The sequence below is a fragment of the Salvelinus alpinus genome, chromosome 3 (genome assembly GCF_045679555.1).
Source record: "Salvelinus alpinus chromosome 3, SLU_Salpinus.1, whole genome shotgun sequence".
Classification (NCBI taxonomy): Eukaryota; Metazoa; Chordata; class Actinopteri; order Salmoniformes; family Salmonidae; genus Salvelinus; species Salvelinus alpinus.
The window spans coordinates 54,479,672-54,502,888 of record NC_092088.1 but is presented as its reverse complement, the minus strand read 5'-3'; the positions used below and the strand labels follow the sequence as shown (position 1 = coordinate 54,502,888).

General features: G+C 43.4%; 2 protein-coding genes across 4 annotated transcripts in view; one reads left to right on the top strand and one right to left on the bottom strand.

Moving 5' to 3' along the window:
- Positions 1 to 2,553: 2,553 nt before the first annotated feature.
- fam13c (family with sequence similarity 13 member C) lies at positions 2,554 to 21,060 on the top strand. Its single transcript, XM_071393351.1, has 10 exons — positions 2,554 to 3,242; positions 3,726 to 3,939; positions 4,132 to 4,273; positions 6,506 to 6,587; positions 6,846 to 7,051; positions 7,246 to 7,329; positions 7,449 to 7,556; positions 19,445 to 19,647; positions 19,762 to 19,863; positions 20,455 to 21,060. Exons 1-10 carry the CDS (start codon positions 3,050 to 3,052, stop codon positions 20,576 to 20,578), a joined length of 1,458 nt encoding a protein of 485 aa, XP_071249452.1. The 5' UTR covers positions 2,554 to 3,049; the 3' UTR covers positions 20,579 to 21,060.
- Positions 19,885 to 23,217, bottom strand: part of LOC139570968 (phytanoyl-CoA hydroxylase-interacting protein-like) — a 38,008-nt gene continuing 34,675 nt past the window's right edge. For all 3 annotated transcript variants that reach the window (XM_071393352.1, XM_071393355.1, XM_071393354.1), the window contains exon 5: positions 19,885 to 22,833. In XM_071393352.1, coding sequence (XP_071249453.1) covers positions 22,296 to 22,833 — 538 coding nt within the window. In that variant the 3' untranslated portion in view covers positions 19,885 to 22,295. The remainder of the gene's footprint in view (positions 22,834 to 23,217) is intronic.

Genomic DNA, 23,217 nt, shown 5'->3' with positions numbered 1-23,217 from the left:
TCAGCTTGTATATATCTTCCTGAGCAGGACAAGGTCACAACAGGAGGAAGACCTAGTCACCTCCTTCAACGTAAAGGAGGAAGAGGACAAAGAGGAGGAGAGAGGCCCGTTTAGCCATCTGTGGGCTCATGGACCACAATAAAGAAGACTATTACCAGCACTAGCGGTTCTGGGGGGCAGGGGGGGGGGGGGGGGCAGTGCCCCTGTGACAACAATTGTGGACCCCCTTGTGGCCCTCCTAAATGTGGAGTATGAACACATTTTTACATAACTAATTTTGCTATCGTTCTTTTTTTACATCCATTATTAGGCAGTGGCAACGATGATGATTATGAACATGGTCTTTTGCCTGCTAATGCCTGCAATGCAGTGAAGAAAACGATATGACAACAATAATGTCTAATGTAACTGGCCCCTCTAACAGTACAACTGGCCCCAGCTTGGCCCCCCCCAGTTGAAATGGTCTAGAACCACCACTGATTACCAGGTGATCTCTCTCTATCTCTCTCTCTCACTCTCACACATCACTTTACTCATTATCAATGCAAACCACAATTGTCACAATATGATGATTCACCCTCTGTATTCAGTGATAGCCTAGATGTTAACATCATCATACATCCAGAGCTATTTCTAAACCACCATGTTTATTGTGACCTGCAACGAGGGTCCCTATGAAAAAGTTGTTAAATAAAAATGAAAAAAGCTAACGAGCAGAAGATATGTTTGTTAAAATATATGAATTGGTCCCAATAGTTGAATTGCAGCAAAAATTGATGTCAGTATTCACAAAGGTCAGCATGGTACAGTATGTTTCAATTGAAGAGTCGGTGTATGCAGAGTCTATTGATGAAGATATTGTATGCATTGCGTTTTAGGACATAAGGGATCCTGAGCATGACCCCGCCAGCTATGAGCGCTCCAGGTGTGTGTCAGTGAGCTGGCAGGCCCAGGACCCCCAGAACCTAGCTGACAAAACTCAACTCCATGCTGAAGGAAGTTTCTGATTCAGTTAAGCAGGGACTAGAGGTCTTCAGGACCCGAGGACAGTCATACCCGACCCAAATGGACTCAATAAAAATAAATAAATGGGAACACGGACCCAAGAACAATCAGACCCGAATGGACCCAAGGACAATCCTGCTGCTAGTGTTAGTGGTTCTGTAATGGCGAGGAGAGATCAAATTGGCGGCTGTACTGATCCTTCTGCTGCTCTTCTGGCCAGATCCAAATGTAGCATCTTGGATTTGGACTGAAACAATCTTTAGGCTGAAAACCTCTGCCATGAGGTGCAGTAGGCCTGAAAGACACAACAACCTTTTTGATATCCCTACAGTAGCAACAAGTTTTGTTCGGTGAGATAAGGGCAGTGGAAGGTAGGCCCCTATGGCAGGTAATCCAAGACTGATCTGCTCTCACCACGTGACCTTGGCTCTTTGCTCTCTCGATCAGCCTGATTTCCCACAGCAAGAGGTGGGCAGGGTCTTGGTCTGGTCTCTGGGTCACCAGGACAAGCTCAGGGCTGGTGCCAATCTGGACCATGGCCAGGGGCTGGTCCAGGTAAAGGAACAGAAAATACATTCTGGCCAGACAGAGATGCACAAGGACCATGTCAAATTAGTCAATTCTGTCTGTGCCTGAGGTATAGTCTGTCTGTCTGTCTGTCTGTCTGTCTGTCTGTCTGTCTGTCTGTCTGTCTGTCTGTCTGTCTGTCTGTCTGTCTGTCTGTCTGTCTGTCTGTCTGTCTGTCTGTCTGTCTGTCTGTCTGTCTGTCTGTGCCTGAGGTATAGTCTGTCTGTCTGTGCCTGAGGTATAGTCTGTCTGTCTGTCTGTCTGTCTGTCTGTCTGTCTGTCCGTCCGTCCGTCCGTCCGTCCGTCCGTCCGTCTAGCTATCTATCTATCTATCTATCTATCTAGCTATCTCAAATACAACAGCAAAAACATGTCAATATATAAGTGTTATAAACAGCCCAGAATAGAACCGTTTACTTCAGCTCTCATATTTAATGGTGAGTCATTAATTGCATTCCAATCAGGGGCAATGGTTTCATTTTAGATATGGGTCATTTTTATTGACACTGCGGTATTGATTTTAATATTTTGGGAAGTGGAATACATTTGCATTGGCTAATGGCTAATGTGTGCGTTCATACAGGTTAGCGTTTGTGCGTGTGTGTGTGCACGTGCGTGTGTGTGAGTAATAGCCCCCTCCCTTTCCTCTGTCTCCTGTCTGACGCACACAGTTTCTTTAAATGAATGAACAGCGAGAGGGAGGGGCTATAGCCTCACCAAATCATGATGTCAAACGAAACTGAATGAGCCCCCCTTTACCCTCTATCCCCCAGACTACCCCATATTTATGCATCAAAACCTATTTTATCCTATTTCGGACGCTCACAGAACAACCCATGTCAACCCCCTACTGCGGCTCACACTGAGCTAACAACGTCAGCCTTCCTGCTCTCCAATTAGAATGCTCAGCCTCACAACGTTACCACGGAGACCCCCCCCCCCCCCCCCCCCATCATAGTTCCACACGCATGGTTTTCCCGAACGTTGCCCTGACGCTATGAATAATCCATGTGGAGGTGAGCCGGAGCAGTGGAAGCATCCCTGGGAACGCAGACAGACCGGAAAAACTGGGAAAACACAGATATGTGCAGACACACATGGATTCTACTGAATCACTAACAGTGATACTATGACAATTACAGAACAGAGGGATTTCACCGTTCTGAGGAAGCTGAGTACGCTGTCACACACACAGGGATCTAACTAATGGGATCACATGTGGATCCAGGTCTGAGGAAACCTAGGGGAGAGCAGAGCCGAGACAAGACCCATTATGTGACTGCTAACGTCATGTCTTACGCCACCCTTTTATAACTGAGGTGTGGGGCACACGGACACAACACAAGATCACTTTCCCTAAGGACAAGCCCTCTTAGCGGCCATCATCAGGATTTTGCCACCCACCTTCAACCTCTACACCCCAGATAGGGGATCTGCATCCCTGTTTTACCTTCTCCAGACCCCTAATTCCGAAGACATGTTCTGCTTCTGTTTCCAGAGCCCCTCCCTGAAGCAGCAAGCCCTGGAGGCTGAGCTGTGCACCTCGCCCCCCGGAACCCCCCAGGAGGACCTGGAACTCCCCCCTTGTACCAATGACTACCAGAGCCTAACCCCATCTCTCCAATCCCTCCCAAAACAGGACCAGGACATCATCAGCACTTCACTGACAGGTAGGAGAACAGCACCTTCCCTATCCCTCCTTTTCTTTTATCTCTTCCTCCTCTCCTATCTATCTCAACCCTCGTCTCCTCGTAAGCAGATTGGTTATTCTCGTACTGTGTGATATCTTGTACACTATGATTGATATTTAGTGCTTTTTTTGTGAATCAATCATATGTCTCTTCATCTGTCTTATGTTTAGTGGATAATATAAGCTCTTATCAGTGTTAGCTTTGGGTGGGTATGTCTCATGCTTGCTTATCAAGTCACGATGCGCCAGGATGTTATAGATACAGTAGGAGCAGTGTGTGTATAAGGGCAGATATCGTTTGAGTATGTTCTGGATATGAAGTGAAGTTAGTTGTTTTTGACTAGTAGGACAGGTGCACAACTACACCACTAGCTTTGTTATAGTTTCAAACCTGTTAGTCTTCATTTCATTTCTGTACTTTGACCCCATTGTCTCTCTCCCTCCACCCTCTGCTCTCTGTCAGAAGCCAGTCCAGTCCAGAGGGCCCCCGTGTCTCTCTCTGAGGGGAGTAGCAGTGAGTGTCTGTTGACCGCTTGTCCTAGTCCTTTCCTACAGCGCCTCGCGGCTGGTGACTGTCCCATACCGTCCCCCCGCTGCCACAACCTCAGCCAGGGCCAGCGCTTCAACACAGACCCGGAAACAGCCCCATCCCCACCCTGCTCACAATACATCAGGATGTAAGAGACTGTGTTCAAGTGTTGTGTGTTTGTGTTCGGTTGTTGTGTGTGCATTCGGTTGGAGAGAGTATGTAGCTTTGTGTGTCCAAGGTTTATGCGTGTTAAGTGTGTGTTGTGTATTAGTGGGTGTGTCTTGGAAGCGTATGTGATGGATAAATGTGGAAACTTACCATTCTAGCTCTCCCTCACCAGGGCTCACTACACAGTTAGGACTGAACCAGCAGAGGGAGCTATCAAGACCCCATCAGTCACAATGCTAAACAGACACATCCAGAACCTGAGGAAGAGGATCAGACATTTTGAGGAGCGCTTTGAGCAAGAGAGACACTACAGGGTGAGACAGTAAAACCATCAAACATCAATGTTTATTTACAACCATATTATAGCCCAGAGGCCAACCTTTTAGTTTCTGAATAAATCCATGGTTTGACTGATGATAGCTTTAGTACACAGTGTCTCATAAAGACAAAGCCCACTGGACAAAAACTGCAGAGAAACGTTGTTTCAACATAATTTGTCAACATATTGTGACGTGGAATCTGCGTGGAAAATACATTGGATTTGAAAAAAGTAATCAATCTCAACTGTTGTTTTGATGGTGAAATTTCAACCACAGGATTATGTCATCATGGTAACCACATTTCAACATAGACAACCCTTGTATAAAATATGTTGAATTTGTACCATTAAAACAACGTCAGATCTACTATCAGGGGGATAAAACAATAGGGTAGGCAGCACCTCCTACTGGAAAATCTATCTATAGCTACCCTTTGGTCTCCCATCCAGGATTTTAACCAAGACCAGCCCTGCTTAGATATTTTTCACAGACTATTACCAATGTGCTATCGTGAGAATAAATGTTGAGAGAGCTCCCCTTAAAAATTAAATAGATTCATTGTTGCTATCGACGTCATTCCAGTGTAGTTTTAACAGAGCAAATGAAATGTCACTATACATTATCACTCAGATATCATCAATGATACTATTTAGGCCTATATAGATACCATTTGCAAAGTCATCAACACCTATTGTTTCAATTCAACCCAACTAAAAATAGACAATACAACAGGGCTAGGGTTTCAAGCTCTGGTTGATTTAAAATGAAATGATATTGTCAACACAACCAAATATCAACATTTGAAGGAGATGGATCTTCTGCTTTGATAGTTCTATGCCACTGACTTAGTCTGGCTTTAATGACAGTTTTTCTACAAAATAATAATTGATATGTTTGATTCACGTCTCTATCCCAACCAAAAATGTAACTTAAAGAATAGGACTAAATCAAATCAAACATTATTTAAGTGCATTTGTATTTTGATTTGATTTAGTCCTACTCTTTAGCTTAGATTTTTGTTTGAGATGAAGACGTGAATCCAACATATCACAAATACTGTAGCTAACCTCTCGCAGTTACAATAAAAGGGGAAGTTAGCATTTTTGGGGGTGTATGATATTTGTGCGTCTAACTTCCTCACTCATCATTATTCACGAATCATTCAGGATTATTCTGTAATCATGGTAGCATCCACATGAATGTAGAAGTGTTCAGAAACATATTCTTATTTACAATAAAAGTGACTCCAAAATGACACAGTACATTATTTACCATTCATTTCTATTGGGCGCACAATTATCTGAAACACAACCAAAACATAAAAGCAAATGCATCTAACAAATGTGTAGAGTCACAAGCTTGATGAAGCCATTGTGTGTTATGAATATGGGACCAAATACTTAACCTTTTACTAGTTTAATAAACAAATAAGTGCATTCTTCCCAATACTTTTGGTCCCCTAAAATGGGAGGACTGTGTACAGAACGTGCTGTAATTTCTAAACGGTTCACCCGAGATGGATGAAAATACCTTCAAATTAAAGCTGACAGTCTTGTGTATCTGTCATGTGTGAATGTTGCTGTTTATATGTTTACAATATATATCTTTATCTTATCCGATTTGCCACAACTGAAGTTCTTTCTGGGAAAAAATCAGCAAATCAATAACACATTGTAAATTCAACTAACTTTTGTCTGTCTTTTTGAGTGGGTGAATACAGGTTGTAATCTCATCGATCAACGTCTCAGCCAAATATTACCCAATTACCCACGTTGAAACAACATGGTGTGCCCAGTGGGAGGAATGTATTTCCTCCTGCTGAGTCAAAGAATCAAGGCCACAGACAGTCATATCTCCTCTCTCTCTTCCAGGCCAGTTTAGACTGGTTCAAACCGCTCTCTGTCTCTCACCAGACTCGACTTCCGTTTCCTTTTCTAACGTGCCAACTCAGCCCAACACCAGCTGCACACAGCGTTAGGAAAAAGTTGATGGTTTGGGAACAGAATAATCCAATTCAAAGAGTTCTCCTACTGGATGTTTTCCCACATTACACTTCTGTCTTTTCTAGTGCTGTAGTTCTCGTTCCAGTAGAACACATGAATTTAGTGTAGCTCCACCTAGTGTTTATGGACTGATAATAATGATAGGATATATTTTGCCATATATGAATATACCTCTTTCTATGTGTCATATATTCATGAGGTTTGTGTTGTTTTTCTGTGGCAGCCAGCATACAATGATAAGACTGCCCACCCAGAAATATCTAGACTGATGCGAGACCTCACTAAGTCTCGCAAGCAGCTCAAAGGTAAGTCCTTGACTTGTTGCAATCAGAGGCATTTAAAAAAAAACTGTGTGAACTGCAGCTGAAGTGAAAGAATGTAACACCAAGACACCATCTTGGTGGCTGTATAATGTATCATTATTATTTGAAAGGAAATGTTTATAATTATTTATGCCATTAAAAAATATATATATTTGGGGAGGAGGGACATGCACTCTGAATCTATATTGATATTTGTATGAGTGTTCTATATTGTCAAATGAAACCTCTGTGTATGTGTAGAGCTGAAGCTGAAACAGTGTGTGGAGGGGCTCAGAGAGCAGCAGAGAGGACTGAACACAGCTACATGCAGGTCCACCAGAGACCCCCAGGGGGCGATGGAGCACTACCAGAACAGTAACAACAAACCCTCACTGAAGGAGACTGTCGATAGCCTGAACAAGAGAATGATGGAGAAACGACAGGAGAGACTGCCAGATAACATCAAGGTAAAACTACACATCGTGAATTACCAGGTAATGCGCTGGAAATGTACATAGTTATGAAAGGACCTATTCTCATACCAAGATTACTCTTGATTAGTTGAGTGTGTTATACTGTCAGTGTAACTCTGCTATGTTCTATTACTCATTGGTTTGGCCTTGTGTCTGACTGTATTGCCACTGGTTGGTTCCTGGTCCAGGAGATGACTCCGGCTCAGATGGCTGTGGAGAAGGTCACCCTGCAGAAGTGTCTGCTCCACTTTGAGAGCCTGCATGGACGACCGGTAAGACTGCCCAGTGTGCCTTGTAAATGTCTATTTTAGTGTAGCTTCTGAATGAGTAGCCGTAATGTTTAATATGATTATATTTGTTTTTTACTGTGTATGTGTGTGTGTGTTTTCAGAGCACCAGGCAGGAGAAGACTCTGATGAAGCCTTTCTATGATCGCTACCGCCAGGTCAAACAGCAGCTCCTGTGTTCCTCCACCACCATCCCTTTCATCACCACCATAGTAAGTCTCTCTCACACACATACACACACACACGCAAGTAGTTTGGGGGTGGGGCTGTGTGAGGAGATGTGGCTTTTTTTGTTGATGAAATAGCACAGTGCAGCTGCCTTTCCTTCACATGTAATCAGGGGTGCAGTGCTGGGGGAGCTCCCTAGCTTTTTTCAATTTGAGAATACACAGAAAAAATGTATTCTCATCAACTCTAAAATAAATTATATTTAATTACCACAAAATTGCATGAAAATTATAGAATGACAAACCAAATAAATATCTAGGCTACAGCACCCTACAGGTAGGTAAATGGTGGTTTCTTCCCTGTCTTCTCTCTGGCGAATGATGAAGAACTGTAGGCTACATGTGTGCAATGCAGAGGCCCATTGGAGGCTTGTCAACTTCAGAACATAAAAAAAAAAAATCATCACCTGTCTGCCTTGATGTTCATAAAACTCCACCAACCTGCTCTTGCGCAGTGGAACCCAGAACAATACAGTGCATTCGGAAAGTATTCAGACTCCTTGACTTTTTCCACATTTTGTTACATTACAGCCGTATTCTAAACTGGATTAAATAGTTTTTCCCCCCTCATTAATCTACACACAATACCCCATAATGACAAAGCAATATCAGTTTTGTAGAACATTTTGCAAATGTATTAAAAATAAAAAACTGAAACATCACATTTACAAAAGTATTCAGGCCCTTTACTCAGTACTTTCACCGCATTCTTATTGGCAGACTCAATAGCCTTGGTTTCTCAAAAGACTGCCTCGCCTGGTTCACCAACATCTTTTTCTTTTCAGATCGAGTTCAGTGTGTCAAATCGGAAGGCCTGTTGTGCGGACCTCTGGCAGTCTCTATGGGGTGCCACAGGGTTCAATTCTCGGGCCGACTCTTTTCTCTGTATATATCAATGATGTCGCTCTTGTTGCTGGTGATTCTCTGATCCACCTATACGCAGATGACACCATTCTGTATACATCTAGCCCTTCTTTGGTCGCTGTGTTAACAAACCTCCAAACGAGCTTCAATGCCATACAACAGTCCTTCTGTGGCCTTCAACTGCTTTTAAATGCTAGTAAAACTAAACTAAATCAAATCAAATTTTTTTTGTCACATACACATGGTTAGAAGATGTTAATGCGAGTGTAGCGAAATGCTTGTGCTTCTAGTTCCGACAATGCAGTAATAACCAACAAGTAATCTAACCTAACAATTCCACAACTACTACCTTATACACACAAGTGTAAAGGGATAAAGAATATGTACATAAAGATATATGAATGAGTGATGGTACAGCGGCTGGCAAGGCGAGTGGTGGCGTATACGGGGGGCAAGCATGGGCAGTACGATCGGGCGTGCAGTAGAGTAGCAGTATATACATATACATATGAGATGAGTAATGTAGGGTATGTAAACATTATATTAAGTGGCATTGTTTAAAGTGGCTAGTGGTACATTTTTACATAATTTCCATCAATTCCCATTATTAAAGTGGCTGGAGTTGAGTCAGTATGTTGGCAGCGGCCACTAAATGTTAGTGGTGGCTGTTTAACAGTCTGATGGCCTTGAGATAGAAGCTGTTTTTCAGTCTCTCGGTCCCTGCTTTGATGCACCTGTAGTGACCTCGCCTTCTGGATGATAGCGGGGTGAACAGGCAGTGGCTTGGGTGGTTGATGTCCTTGATGATCTTTATGGCCTTCCTGTGACATCGGGTGGTGTAGGTGTCCTGGAGGGCGGGTAGTTTTCCCCCGGTGATGCGTTGTGCAGACCTCACTACCCTCTGGAGAGCCTTACGGTTGTGGGCGGAGCAGTTGCCGTACCAGGCGGTGATACAGCCCGACAGGATGCTCTCGATTGTGCATCTGTAGAAGTTTGTGAGTGCTTTTGGTGACAAGCCGAATTTCTTCAGCCTCCTGAGGTTGAAGAGGCGCTGCTGCGCCTTCTTCACAACGCTGTCTGTGTGGGTGGACCAATTCAGTTTGTCCGTGATGTGTACGCTGAGGACCTTAAAACTTTCTACCCTCTACACTACTGTCCCGTCGATGTGGATAGGGGATGCTCCCTCTGCTGTTTCCTGAAGTCCACGATCATCTCCTTTGTTTTGTTGACGTTGAGTGTGAGGTTATTTTCCTGACACCACACTCCGAGGGCCCTCACCTCCTCCCTGTAGGCCGTCTCGTCGTTGTTGGTAATCAAGCCTACCACTGTAGTGTCGTCCGCAAACTTGATGATTGAGTTGGAGGCGTGCATGGACACGCAGTCGTGGGTGAACAGGGAGTACAGGAGAGGGCTCAGAACGCACCCTTGTGGTGCCCCGGTGTTGAGGATCAGCGGGGTGGAGATGTTGTTACCTACCCTCACCCCCTGGGGGTGGCCCGTCAGGAAGTCCAGGACCCAGTTGCACAGGGCGGGGTCGAGACCCAGGGTCTCGAGCTTGATGACGAGTTTGGAGGGTACTATGGTGTTAAATGCTGAGCTGTAGTCGATGAACAGCATTCTCACATAGGTATTCCTCTTGTCCAGATGGGTTAGGGTAGTGTGCAGTGTGGTTGCGATTGCGTCGTCTGTGGACCTATTGGGTCGGTAAGCAAATTGGAGTGGGTCTAGGGTGTCAGGTAGGGTGGAGGTGATATGGTCCTTGACTAGTCTCTCAAAGCACTTCATGATGACGGAAGTGAGTGCTACGGGGCGGTAGTCGTTTAGCTCAGTTACCTTAGCTTTCTTGGGAACAGGAACAATGGTGGCCCTCTTGAAGCATGTGGGAACAGCAGACTGGGATAAGGATTGATTGAATATGTCCTTAAACACACCAGCCAGCTGGTCTGCGCATGCTCTGAGGACGCGGCTGGGAATGCCGTCTGGGCCTGCAGCCTTGCGAGGGTTAACACGTTTAAATGTTTTACTCACCTCGGCTGCAGTGAAGGAGAGCCCGCAGGTTTTGGTAGCGGGCCGTGTACTGCGGGCCGTGTACTTGCTTTGAGGACTGTATTGTCCTCAAAGCAAGCAAAAAAGTTATTTAGCCTGTCTGGGAGCAAGACATCCTGGTCCACAACGGGGCTGGTTTTCTTTTTGTAATCCGTGATTGACTGTAGACCCTGCCACATACCTCTTGTGTCTGAGCTGTTGAATTGCGACTCTACTTTGTCTCTATACTGGGACTTAGCTTGTTTGATTGCCTTGCGGAGAGAATAGCTACACTGTTTGTATTCGGTCATGTTTCCGGTCACCTTGCCCTGGTTAAAAGCAGTGGTTCGCGCTTTCAGTTCCACGCGAATGCTGCCATCAATCCACGGTTTCTGGTTTGGGAATGTTTTAATCGTTGCTGTGGGTACGACATCGTCAATGCACCTTCTAATGAACTCGCTCACCCAATCAGCGTATTCGTCAATATTGTTGTTGGACGCAATGCGGAACATATCCCAATCCACGTGAGCGAAGCAGTCTTGAAGCGTGGAATCAGATTGGTCGGACCAGCGTTGAACAGACCTGAGCGAGGGAGCTTGTTGTTTTAGTTTCTGTTTGTAGGCTGGAAGCAACAAAATGGAGTCGTGGTCAGCTTTTCCGAAAGGAGGGCGGGGGAGGGCCTTATATGCGTCGCGGAAGTTAGTATAACAATGATCCAAGGTTTTACCAGCCCTGGTAGCACAATCGATATGCTGATAGAATTTAGGGAGTTTTGTTTTCAGATTAGCCTTGTTAAAATCCCCAGCTACGATGAATGCAGCCTCAGGGTGTGTGGTTTCCAGTTTACAAAGAGTCAGATAAAGTTCGTTCAGGGCCATCGATGTGTCTGCTTGGGGGGGGATATATACAGCTGTGATTATAATCGAAGAGAATTCCCTTGGTAGATAATGCGGTCGACATTTGATTGTGAGGAATTCTAGATCAGGTGAACAGAATGTCTTGAGTTCCTGTAAGTTGTTATGATCACACCACCTCTCGTTAATCATAAGGCATACACCCCCGCCCCTCTTTTTACCAGAAAGATGTTTGTTTCTGTCGGCACGATGCGTGAAGAAACCAGCTGGCTGCACCGACTCCGTTAGCGTCTCTTGAGTGAGCCATGTTTCCGTGAAGCAGAGAACGTTACAATCCCTGATGTCTCTCTGGAATGTTACCCGTGCTCGGATTTCATCAACCTTATTGTCAAGAGACTGGACATTGGCGAGTAGTATGCTAGGGAGTGGAGCGCGATGTGCCCGTCTCCGAAGCCTGACCAGGAGACCGCTTCGTTTGCCCCTTTTTCGGCGTCGCTTAGGGTCGCCGGCTGGGATCAGATCCATTGTATTGGGTGGAAGGCAAAACACTGGATCCGCTTCGGGAAAGTCATATTCCTGGTTGTAACTGCATGCTCTTCAACCGATTGCTGCCCGCGCCCGCCCACCCGACTAGCATCACTACTCTGGACGGTTCTGACCGAGAATATGTGGACAACTACAAATACCTAGGTGTCTGGTTAGACTGTAAAATCTCCTTCCAGACTCACATTAAGTATCTCCAATCCAAAATTAAATCTAGAATCGGCTTCCTATTTCTCAACAAAGCATTCTTCACTCAAGCTGCCAAACATACCCTCGTCAAACTGACTATCCTACCGATCCTCGACTTCGGCGATGTCATTTACAAAATAGCCTCCAAAACTCTACTCAGCAAACTGGATGTAGTCTATCACAGTGCCATCCGTTTTGTCACCAAAGCCCCATATACTACCCACCTCTGCGACCTGTATACTCTCGTTGGCTGGCCCTCGCTACAGATTCGTCGCCAAACCCACTGGCTCCAGGTCATCTATAAGTCTTTGCTAGGTAAAGCCCCACCTTATCTCAACTCACTGGTCACCATAGCAACACCCATGTGCTCCAGCAGGTATATTTCACTGGTCATCCCCAAAGCCAACACTTACTTTGGCCGACTTTCATTCCAGTTCTCTGTTGCCAATGACTGGAACGAATTGCAAAAATCACTGAAGCTGGAGAGTTATATCTCCCTCTCTAACTTTAAGCATCAGCTGTCAAAGCAGCTTACCGATCACTGTACCTGTACACAGCCAATTTGTAAATAGCACACCCAACTACCCCATATTGTTATTTATCTTCTTGCTCTTTTGCACCCCAGTATCTCTACTTGCACATCATCATCTGCACATCTATCACTCCAGTGTAAACGCTAAATTGTAACTATTTCGCCTCTATGGCCTATTTATTGCCTTACCTCCCTACTCTTCTACATTTGCACACACTGTACATAGAAAAAATCTATTGTGGTATTGACTGTACATTTGTTTATGTGTAACTCTGTTGTTTTTGTCGCACTGATTTGCTTTATCTTGGCCAGGTCGCAGTTGTAAATGAGAACTTGTTCTCAACTAGCCTACCTGGTTAAATAAAGTTGAAATAAAGTTGAAATAAATAAAACTTTGTTAAAGCACCTTTAGCAGTGATTACAGCCTCGAGTCTTCTTGGGTATGACGCTACAAGCTTGGCACAACTGTATTTGGGGAGTTTCTCCCATTCTTCTCTGCAGATCCTCGAAAGCTCTGTCAGGTTGGATAGGGAGCGTCGCTGTACAGCTATTTTCAGTTCTCTCCAGAGATGTTCGACCGGGTTCAAGTTCTGTCCTGGCCACTCAAGGACATTCAGAGACTTGTCCCAAAGCCACTACTGCATTGTCCTGGCTGTGTGCTTAAGGTCGTTGTCCTGTTGAAAGTTGGACCTTTGCCCCAGTCTGAGGTCCTGAGCACTCTTGTGCAGGTTTTCATCAAGAATCTCTCTATACTTTGCTCCGTTCATCTTTCCCTCGATCCTGACTAGTCTCTCAGTACCTGCCGCTGAAAAACATCCCCACAGCATGATGCTGCCACCACCATGCTTCACCGAAGGGATGGTGCCGGGTTTCCTCCAGACGTGACGCTTGGCATTCAGGCCAAAGAGTTCAATCTTGGTTTCATCACACCAGAGAATCTTGTTTCTCCTGATCTGAGAATCCTTTAGGTGCCTTTTGGCAAACTCCAAGCGGGCTGTCATTTGCCTTTTACTGGTCACTCTATCATATAGATCTGATTGGTGGAGTGCTGCAGAGATGGTGTTCTTTCTGCAAGGTTCACCCATCTCCACAGAGGAATTCTGAAGCTCTGTCAGAGTGACCATCGGGTTCTTGGTCACCTTCCTGACCAAGGCCCTTCTCCCTCGATTTCTCAGTTTGGCAGGGCTGCCAGCTCTAGGAAGAGCCTTGGTGGTTCCAAACTTCTTCCATTGAAGAATGATGGATGCCTCTGTGTTCTTGGGACCTTCAATGCTGCAGAATTTGTTTGGTACCCTTCCCCAGATCTGTGCCTCGACACAATCCTGTCATGGAGCTCTACGAATAATTTCTTCGACCTCATGGCTTGGTTTTTGCTCTGACATGCACTGTCAACTGTGGAACTTTATATAGACAGGTGTGTGCCTTTCCAAATCATGTCCAATCAATAGAATTGTCCACAGGTTGACTCCATTCAAGCTGTAGAAACATCTAAAGGATGATCAATGGAAACAGGATGCACTTGAGCTCAATTACGAGTATCATAGCAAAGAGTCTGAATACTTATGTAAATAAGGTATTTCTGTTTTTACTTTTAATTAATTTGCAAAAATGTCTAAAAACTTGTTTTGACTTTGTCATTATGGGGTATTGTGTGTAGATTGATGAGGGAAAAATTATTTAATCCATTTAAGAGTAAGACTGTAAAGTAACAAAATGTAGAAAATGTCAAGGGGTCTGAATACTTTCTGAATGCACTGTATGTGACCACTTAGATACAGCAACACCGTTCTGCTGAGGACACCCAAACCAGAGTGGCCACCGTAAAGCCCAAGAGCCTGACCCTCTCTGGATGTTGCTGTAGCCCTGCTTGGGATCTTTAGCCTATATTGACTATTGGTTGAGACACAGGGCCTTTTAGGGTAGGCTATTTCAGGGTGGGAAATTGGAAATGTGAATTAGGCCAAGATGGAGGTAATAATGCATTTAGGTTTATTGCGTGTCAATATAGTTTATTGAGATGCATGAATACACCACACCAAAATGTTGATTGTATGGCCGTTTTAAAACACATTTCTTGCAATTTTACGTAGTAATGATTTATGTTCACTACTTGGTCAATTGATTTGATGATTAAATCTCTGCAAATAAATTATATGAGTTGATAGTTCTGGCCTTTGTTTTCTTTTATTCTGTAATAGGGTATATTGTAACCATGTGTTCAAACTAATCAAATCAATGTTTATTTAGCGCTGTCCTTTTCCAACCACGAAGAGCGCTCCAATCATTTACAATAACACTTATAGTCCTACTCATCATTACTATTATTATTATTATTATAAATTATCACTTCTCACAATGGTGTTCATTTAGTAAAGTTAGATCAAAGCTGAATCAATGTCTTGTATTTTATATAACTGAACCGAATAGCATAGCTGGCCTTTAACATTACTGTTACACCAAAAACACCTACAGTTGAAGTCGGAAGTTTACATACACTTTAGCCAAATACATTTAAACTCAGTTTTTCACAATTCCTGACATTTATTCCTAGTAAAGGTTCCCTGTCTTAGGTCAGTTAGGATCACCACTTTATTTTAAGAATGTGAAATGTCAGAATAATAGTAGAGAGAATGATTTACTTCAGCTTCTATTTCTTTCATCGCATTCCCAGTGGGTCAGAAGTTTACATACACTCAATTAGAATTTGATAGCATTGCCTTTAAATTGTTTAACTTGGGTCAAACGTTTCGGGTAGTCTTCCACAAGCTTCCCACAATAAGTTGGGGGAATTTTGGCCCATTCCTCCTGACAGAGCTGGTGTAACTGAGTCAGGTTTGTAGGCCTCCTTGCTCACACGCACTTTTTCAGTTCTGCCCACATATCTTCAATAGGATTGAGGTCAGGGCTTTGTGATGTCCTCTCCAATAACTTGAATTTGTTGTCCTTAAGCCATTTTGCCACAACTTTGGAAGTATGCTTGGGGTCGTTGTCCATTTGGAAGACCCATTTGCGACCAAGCTTTAACTTTATAACCTGATGTCTTGAGATGTTGCTTCAATATATCCACATCATTTTCCATTCTCATGATGCCATCTATTTTGTGAAGTGCACCAGTCCTTCCTGCAGCAAAGCACCCCCACAACATGATGCTGCCACCCCCGTGCTTCAAGGTTGGGATGGTGTTCTTCGGCTTGCAAGTCTCCCTGTCACGTTCCTGACCTGTTTTCTGTTGTTTTGTATGTGTTTAGTCGGCCAGGGCGTGAGTTAGGGTGGGCATTCTATGTTATGTGTATCTATGTTGGTTAATGGGTTACCTGATATGGTTCTCAATTAGAGGCAGGTGGTTTACGTTTCCTCTGATTGAGAACCATATTAAGGTAGGTGGTTTCACATTGTTTGTTGTGGGTGGTTGTCTCCTGTGTCTGTGTCGTTATTGCACCATACGGGACTGTATCGTTCGTTCGTTCATTTATTTGTAGTCTGTACTTGTTCGTGCGTTCTTCATTGTATGTAAGTTCGTAAGTCAAGGTCTGTCTACTTCGTTTGTTGTTTTGTAGTGGGTTAAAGTGTTTCCGTGTTTTTTCGTCTTTTCTTTAAATAAATATAATGTCAAATTACCACGCTGCGTTTTGGTCATCCGATCCTTCTCGCCTCTCCTCGTCTGATGAGGAGGACGAAGTAGAAGAGCGTTACACTCCCCCTTTTTCCTCCAATAATAACGATGGTCATTATGGTCAAACAGTTCTATTTTTGTTTCATCAGACCAGAGAACATTTCTCCAAAAAATATTATCTTTGTGCAGTTTCAAACCGTAGTCTGGCTTTTTTATATGGCGGCTTTGGAGCAGTGGCTTCTTCCTTGCTGAGCGGCCTTTCAGTTTATGTCGATATAGGACTTGTTTTACTGTGGATATAGATACTTTTGTACCTGTTTCCTCCAGCACAAGGTCCATTGCTGTTCTGGGATTGATTTGCACTTTTTGCACCAAAGTATGTTCATCTCTAGGAGACAGAACTCGTCTCCTTCCTGAGCGGTATGACGGCTGTGTGGTCCCATGGTGTTTATACTTGCGTACTATTGTTTGTGCAGATGAACATGGTACCTTGTGATTTGTGAAGGTCTACAATAATATTTCTGAGGTCTTGGCTGATTTCTTTTCCCATGATGTCAAGCAAAGAGGCACTGAGTTTGAAGGTAGGCCTTGAAATACATCCACAGGTACACTTCCAATTGACTCAGCATCTCGGCATTCATCTCAGCAACGTGACATTCAAGAAGATTGAAATGCATAGGCTATTCCCATGAAACTGATTGAGATCAATCAAATGATTGGCATGGAGATGCAGTTTCACCAGTAAAACTTGAATAATTATAATTCATGATTGACAGTGATGATGGCCTATTTAGAAATTAGGTATGCCTAACTTGGTGTTTGAGGGTATTAAAAATATAACATTTTCTTGAGACAATATGTGTGGGCATAGGCGAACGTTGCAATTGGAGGATGCATTTTAGGCATCATTTTTTATAACAGGGCTCTCCAACCCTGTTCCTGGAGAGCTACCATCCTGTAGGTTTTAATTTTCAAGCCTATTTTAGGACACCTGATTCTAATAATTAGCTGGTTGATAAGATTAATCGAGTTAGTTACAACTGGGGTTGTAGTGAAACCCTACAGGACAGTAGCACTTCAGGAACAGGGCTGAAGTGCCATGATAGGCTATTCAATAGGCTACATCTGTCAGTACAAACTTTGATTGAGGAAATGTTGATGTCATTTACATATTTTTTTGCGCTCCCTCATCTAAAAAAAAATTGCAATACACCACTGCAAGTAAGATCTTTGGTAGGTCTGTAACCGGTGGTGTCTGTATGTGTTCCCTGCTGGCTTCATCCATCTGAGCAGAAACCAAAATGCAACCGCCCCATGCTCATTATGAACAGGGTAATAAAGGACCTAGAATGACAGCACCATGGACAACTCCTCCATTCACCTGCTATTTTGATCTGCCACTGACCACGTTTTAGCATCCTTCTCCATGTACATTGTCGTAGCCTATGGATTAGTCTACACTGTAATTCAATAAACTGGACTGGATTATTTTACCGCACCAGCATTGCAATCCAATGCATTCACAATTTATGCAATAAACTGAGATATATTGCTATGTTTTACATTTGGGCTATGCTATAGAAGGCTATAATACAGGAATAATAAAGGCCCAGTGAAAGATTGTGAAAGATTAAAAAAATAATACAAAACTATATACAGTACCAGTCAAGTTTGGACACACCAACTCATTCAAGGGATTTTCTATATTCCATAACACATATGGATTCATGTAGTAACCAAAAAAGTGTTAGACAAATCAAAATATATTTGATATTTGTGAATCTTCAAAGTAGCCACCCTTTGCCTTGAAGACAGCTTTGCACACTTGGAATTCTCTCAACCAGCTTCATGAGGAATTATTTTCCAACAGTCCTGAAGGAGTTCCCACATATGCTGAGCACTTGTTGGCTGCTTTTCCTTCACTCTGTGGTCTAACTCATCCCAAACCATCTCAATTGGGTTGAGGTTGGGTGATTGTGGAGGCTAGGTCATCTGATGCAGCACTCCATCACTCTCCTTCTTGGTCAAATAGCCCCTACACACCTTGAGGTGTGTTGGGTCATTGTCCTGTTGAAAAACAAATGAAAGTCCCACTAAGCCCAAACCAGATGGGATGGCGTATTGCTGCAGAATGCTGTGGTAGCCATTCTGGTTAAGTGTACCGTGAATTCTAAATAAATCACAGACAGTGTCACCACAAAGCATCCCCACACCCTCACACCTCCTCCTCCATGCTTCACGGTGGGAACCACATATGCGGAGATCATCCTTTCACCTACTCTGCCTCTCACAAAGACATGGCGGTTGGAACTAAACATCTCAGATTTGGACTCATCAGACCAAAGGACAGATTTCCACCAGTGTAATATCCATTGCTCGTGTTTCTTGGCCCAAGCAGAGGATAAGTTCATTAGAGTTACCAGCCTCAGAAATTGCAGCCCCAAAAAATGCTTCACAGAGTTCAAGTAACATACACATCTCAACATCAACTGTTCAGAGGAGACTGCGTGAATCAGGCCTTCATGGTCGAAGAAACCACTACTAAAGGACACTCTTCTTATTATTGGTGTCCTTTAGTAGTGGTTTCTTCGACCATGAAGGCCTGATTCACGCAGTCTCCTCTGAACAGTTGATGTTGAGATGTGTCTGTTACTTGAACTCTGTGAAGCATTTTTTTGGGCTGCAATTTCTGAGGCTGTTAACTCTAATGAACTTATCCTCTGCAGCAGAGGTAACTCTGGGTTTTCCTTTCCTGTGGCGGTCCTCATGAGAGTCAGTTTCATCATAGCGCTTGATGGTTTTAGCGACTGCACTTGAAGAAACTTTCAAAGTTCTTGAAATTGACTGACCTTCATGTCTTAAAGTAATGATGGACTGTCATTTCTTTTTGCTTATTTGAGCTGTTCTTGCCAAAAGATGGACTTGGTCTTTTACCAAATAGGGCTATCTTCTGTATACCACCCCTACCTTGTCACAACACAACTGATTGGCTCAAATATATTAAGAAGGAAAGAAATTCCACAAATGAACTTAACAAGGCACACATGTTAATTGAAATAGATTCCAGGTGACTACCTCATGAAGCTGGTTGAGAGAATGCCAAGAGTGTGCAAAGCTGTCATCAGGCAAAGGGTGGCTACTTTGAATAATTTGTTTATCACTTTTTGGTTACTACATAATTCCATATTTGTTATTTCATAGTTTTGATGTCTTCACTATTATTCTACAGCCTCTGTGCTCTGATTCCCTACAGGAAGAAGAGGAGTGTTCTGATGAAGAGTATGTGAAGGACAGCCCCTGTCTACCTCATACAGCGTTGCACTGTGTGTCTTCAGAAGAGTCACTGTGTCTACCGCATAATGAGGTAGCCAACACACCTCTCGTGTCACCTCTGGAGGAGATCAAAAGTCTACAGCCACCCAGCGTCACCACAGCAACACTGCACGAGGCATCAAGGTATGCCCCTGGTTAACTTCTCTTGCTAGTGCATAGAGATTATTTTGGGAGCGAGACCTTGCTGTATGAATTCTTGTCTCACTCCTCTTTGTGACCCCTCCTACTGTACTGTAGATCAGAGTTACTGGAGCAGCTGAGGGTGACACGAGCAGAGAAGAAGAGACTCCGTTCAGTACTCCGAGACTTTGAGGACCACTTCTACACACAGACCGGCAGGTAATACTCGTTACACTTCACTGTTTGCTTTTTCTTTAATTTTCTTTTAACAAACTGGAACATTTGGTATCCATAGTTCAACAATGCCTTGTGAAAAATAAAATAAAACATCCACCAAAAGAATTCAGCAGAATGATACAACAGCGTGATGCACACTCACGTTTAATACGACACATAGAAGTACTCAGGAGAGAGACGGAGAGATAGACAACTGCTCTGAACTACAGTATACACATATTTTGTACATGTAGCTGTTTTTTTAAGTAGGGCTCTATTCAATCTGTAACACTGAAGCATTACAGATTCTCCAATAGAAATGTAAAGGTCATTTCCGATTGAGCCGACATAAGCAGCGTTTACCATGAATGCATTCTCCACTTAAGCGGGAACATTTCCTTTCAATTTCAATCACGCTGTAAAGCTGAATTTTCATGATGCAGATTGAATAGAGCCCTAAAATACAATGCTTTAATTACAATACTTACTGTACAATGTTATCTGAATAAGGCAACACAAGGACTATACCAGTAAAGGAAGCTGCAGCTTGTCTAAAATGTTAAGTTAGTATGTTTCTCTTCCTCGTCTTTAAAGGAATGCCCAGAAAGAGGACCGCGGGCCCATGGCAGAGGAGTACTGCGAGTACAAGAACCTAAAAGCTAAACTCCACTTACTGGAAGCCCTGCTCAGTAAACAGGATACTTACAAGACTGTCTAAGCCTCCTTCACAGTGGGACTTTTATTTTTGAAACACTTTTTTACTCATTTATAGGACCTTTATTTTCAGAACAATTTTCAAAGTGAAATACCGGTACTTCTTGTCATGTTTCATGCCATGGTTACATGGTGATGCACTTTAAATTACTTTGATGTTGACTGACTCTCACTTTGGTTAAGAGTGATGGCAAGATGATTCAAGAGTTGCTGGGCGACATCCAGCAATTTTTTGTCCCTTAACAAGTACTTTGTTATTTATGATAACGAATGATATTTTATGCAACTGATGGAATTATAATATTTTATGCAACTGATGTAGCGAGTGTAACAGTTTAATTTTAAGGAAACAAAGAGAACAAATATAACACGGTTGATGTTAGATACATGTTATCAATTTCTAAGCTATTTTATGACACTATTGTTACTTGCATTTTCTTCTGGCAAAACTATTCTCAGTATAACAGGTGGTGTACTATGTTCAAATGTGGCACTTTGAAAAGTGCAATCTTGGCAAGGAGGATATGTCATCCAAATATACAATCCGACAATCCTGTAGAATGTTTGTGTATGTCAATCCGTTTTCAGTCCCACATTGTACTATGATATGTTTTAGTTAATAGTTGACATGATGCATTGTGGCAATTCAAGTTATACATTACCTTGAAAAAAATGTGTGATTGTTGGCATAGGGAAAGTTACTCCTGCAGCCAAATGTGTTTTTCATCCCAAAATGCCCATCTTTACTATGATCAGATCTCTTGACATTGTGCACTTCTGGTTTCTATATATATCAGTAAAAAATAAATATTTTCACATTTACTTTGCTAAACACAGTTTATGGTTTCCTTATAACTAGAATAAATAAAACATAACATTTCAGTTGACAGCATCATGCTCTTAAAGGCTACCAAGTAGTAGTTACCAAGTTGATCTCAGAGTTAATTTGCTTTTTAGTGGCTGTTGCATTAGTATTGTTATTCTACAGCAAGTTATTTCCATTTGTGTTACCTTTGGCATAAAGATGATGACACTGCAGCCCTAAATTAGTACCAGTCTCTGCCAATAGAGGGAGGGAGGTATGGAGTAACTTGGATCTGTTTGATATGAAACCAAACTAACACCTTCCAGAAGAGACAGAAAAAGAGGAACACAACCACCTGTCTACCTGGACTGAAGTGAACAGAAAAGGTCAAAGGGAGAAGGAGATGTTTGAAAAACAACAGAAGGGAAAATCTATGAGAAAAGTTGTGTGAATAAATGCAGGCAACAATGAACGTTTGGTTAGAACATTTAAAGGGATCAGTCAGTTAATTGACCAGTGTTGGCTAGCCGGTTTGGATGATGCTGACAAAGGGTTGTTAGGGTCCCACACTTAAGCTGTAGATCTTTCAGTTGGGGCTCCTCCCTCTTTTGCATTGTTTCTCTTCTCATGGGGTTGACGGGAGGCTGGAATAGAGTTCCACACTTTTGGGAGGGTGGTCCTTTGAGGATGTAAAGGGTTATGGATGATGTGTTTTGTGTTTTGTTTATGTGTATGTTTGTGTGTGTATGCTATTGGATTGTGAATTCTAGCACCGCACCCTGTTGTTACATTTCTTTCAGTCTGGGTCCCTCTTTTGCACTGCTCTTCTTTTGGGAGGGTGGTTCTTTGTGGATATAGAGGTGTGTAAAGGTTGGGGTTACATGTGTGTGTAGCACAGGTCCAGTCCAGTCTCCCACTAGCGTCCCACGCTGATGTTGCAGGTCTTGCAGCTGGGGTCCTTCTTGGCGTTGACAGTAGAAAGGCTCATAAGCTGGTGCCCGCTGATCTCTGCCACCGTGCCCAGCGCCAGGTCGACGGGCTCCGTGTAAATCACCTCCAGGATCACATCCTGGGCGTGCCGGAACACCAACGCCCCGTCCTCGTCCAGCGTGCACGTCAGGAAGTGGTTGTTGGTGACGTCGAGCGCTTGCAGCCTTGCCTTACAGAAGTCATCGCCGGGCGAGCCCTGTGGGGCCAGCACCAGTATGACGTAGTGGTAGGCTGTATACATGCAGTAGAAGTCCCCAAAGTAGAGATTAGTCTTGGGGTTGAACAGGGTCTCAGCCTGGATCTCAAAGCGTGTGCGGCCGTAGGGGGAGTCCTGGGGGGGCTTGCCTGTGTTGAACTCTGTGTTGCAGCTGAAGTAGAGGCCCTCCAGCTTTCCGCTGATAGGTGAGCCGTGGCTTCCACTGTTGTCCTTCACAGCTGGCAGCATGCGGTTCCCATGCACCTCCCTGGAGAGGAAACATGGACAACTTTCTGAGTATTCACTATACTATAGATTACAATGCATCATCAATACAACCAGGGATTAGGGTAGTAATTGGATCCTATGAAAAGCTTGTCGATGTGTCTCTTGATAATGCAAACAAGTTCCAACTGCTCTTAAACGCTAGTAAAACCAAATGCATGCTTTTCAACCGTTCGCTGCCCGCACCCGCCCGCCCGACTAGCATCACCACCCTAGACGGTTCCGACCTAGAATATGTGGACAACTATAAATACCTAGGTGTCTGGTTAGACTGTAAACTCTCCTCCCAGACTCATTAAACATTTCCAATCCAAAATCAAATCTAGAATCAGCTTTCTATTTCGCAACAAAGCCTCCTTCACTCACG

Coding starts and splice junctions, on each gene's coding strand:
- fam13c (XM_071393351.1), top strand. CDS start 3,050: ATGTTCTGCTTCTGTTTCCAGAGCCCCTCCCTGAAGCAGCAAGCCCTG. Junction 4,274..6,505: donor AGCAAGAGAGACACTACAGG/GTGAGACAGTAA, acceptor TTTCTGTGGCAG/CCAGCATACAATGATAAGAC. Junction 7,052..7,245: donor GACTGCCAGATAACATCAAG/GTAAAACTACAC, acceptor TTCCTGGTCCAG/GAGATGACTCCGGCTCAGAT.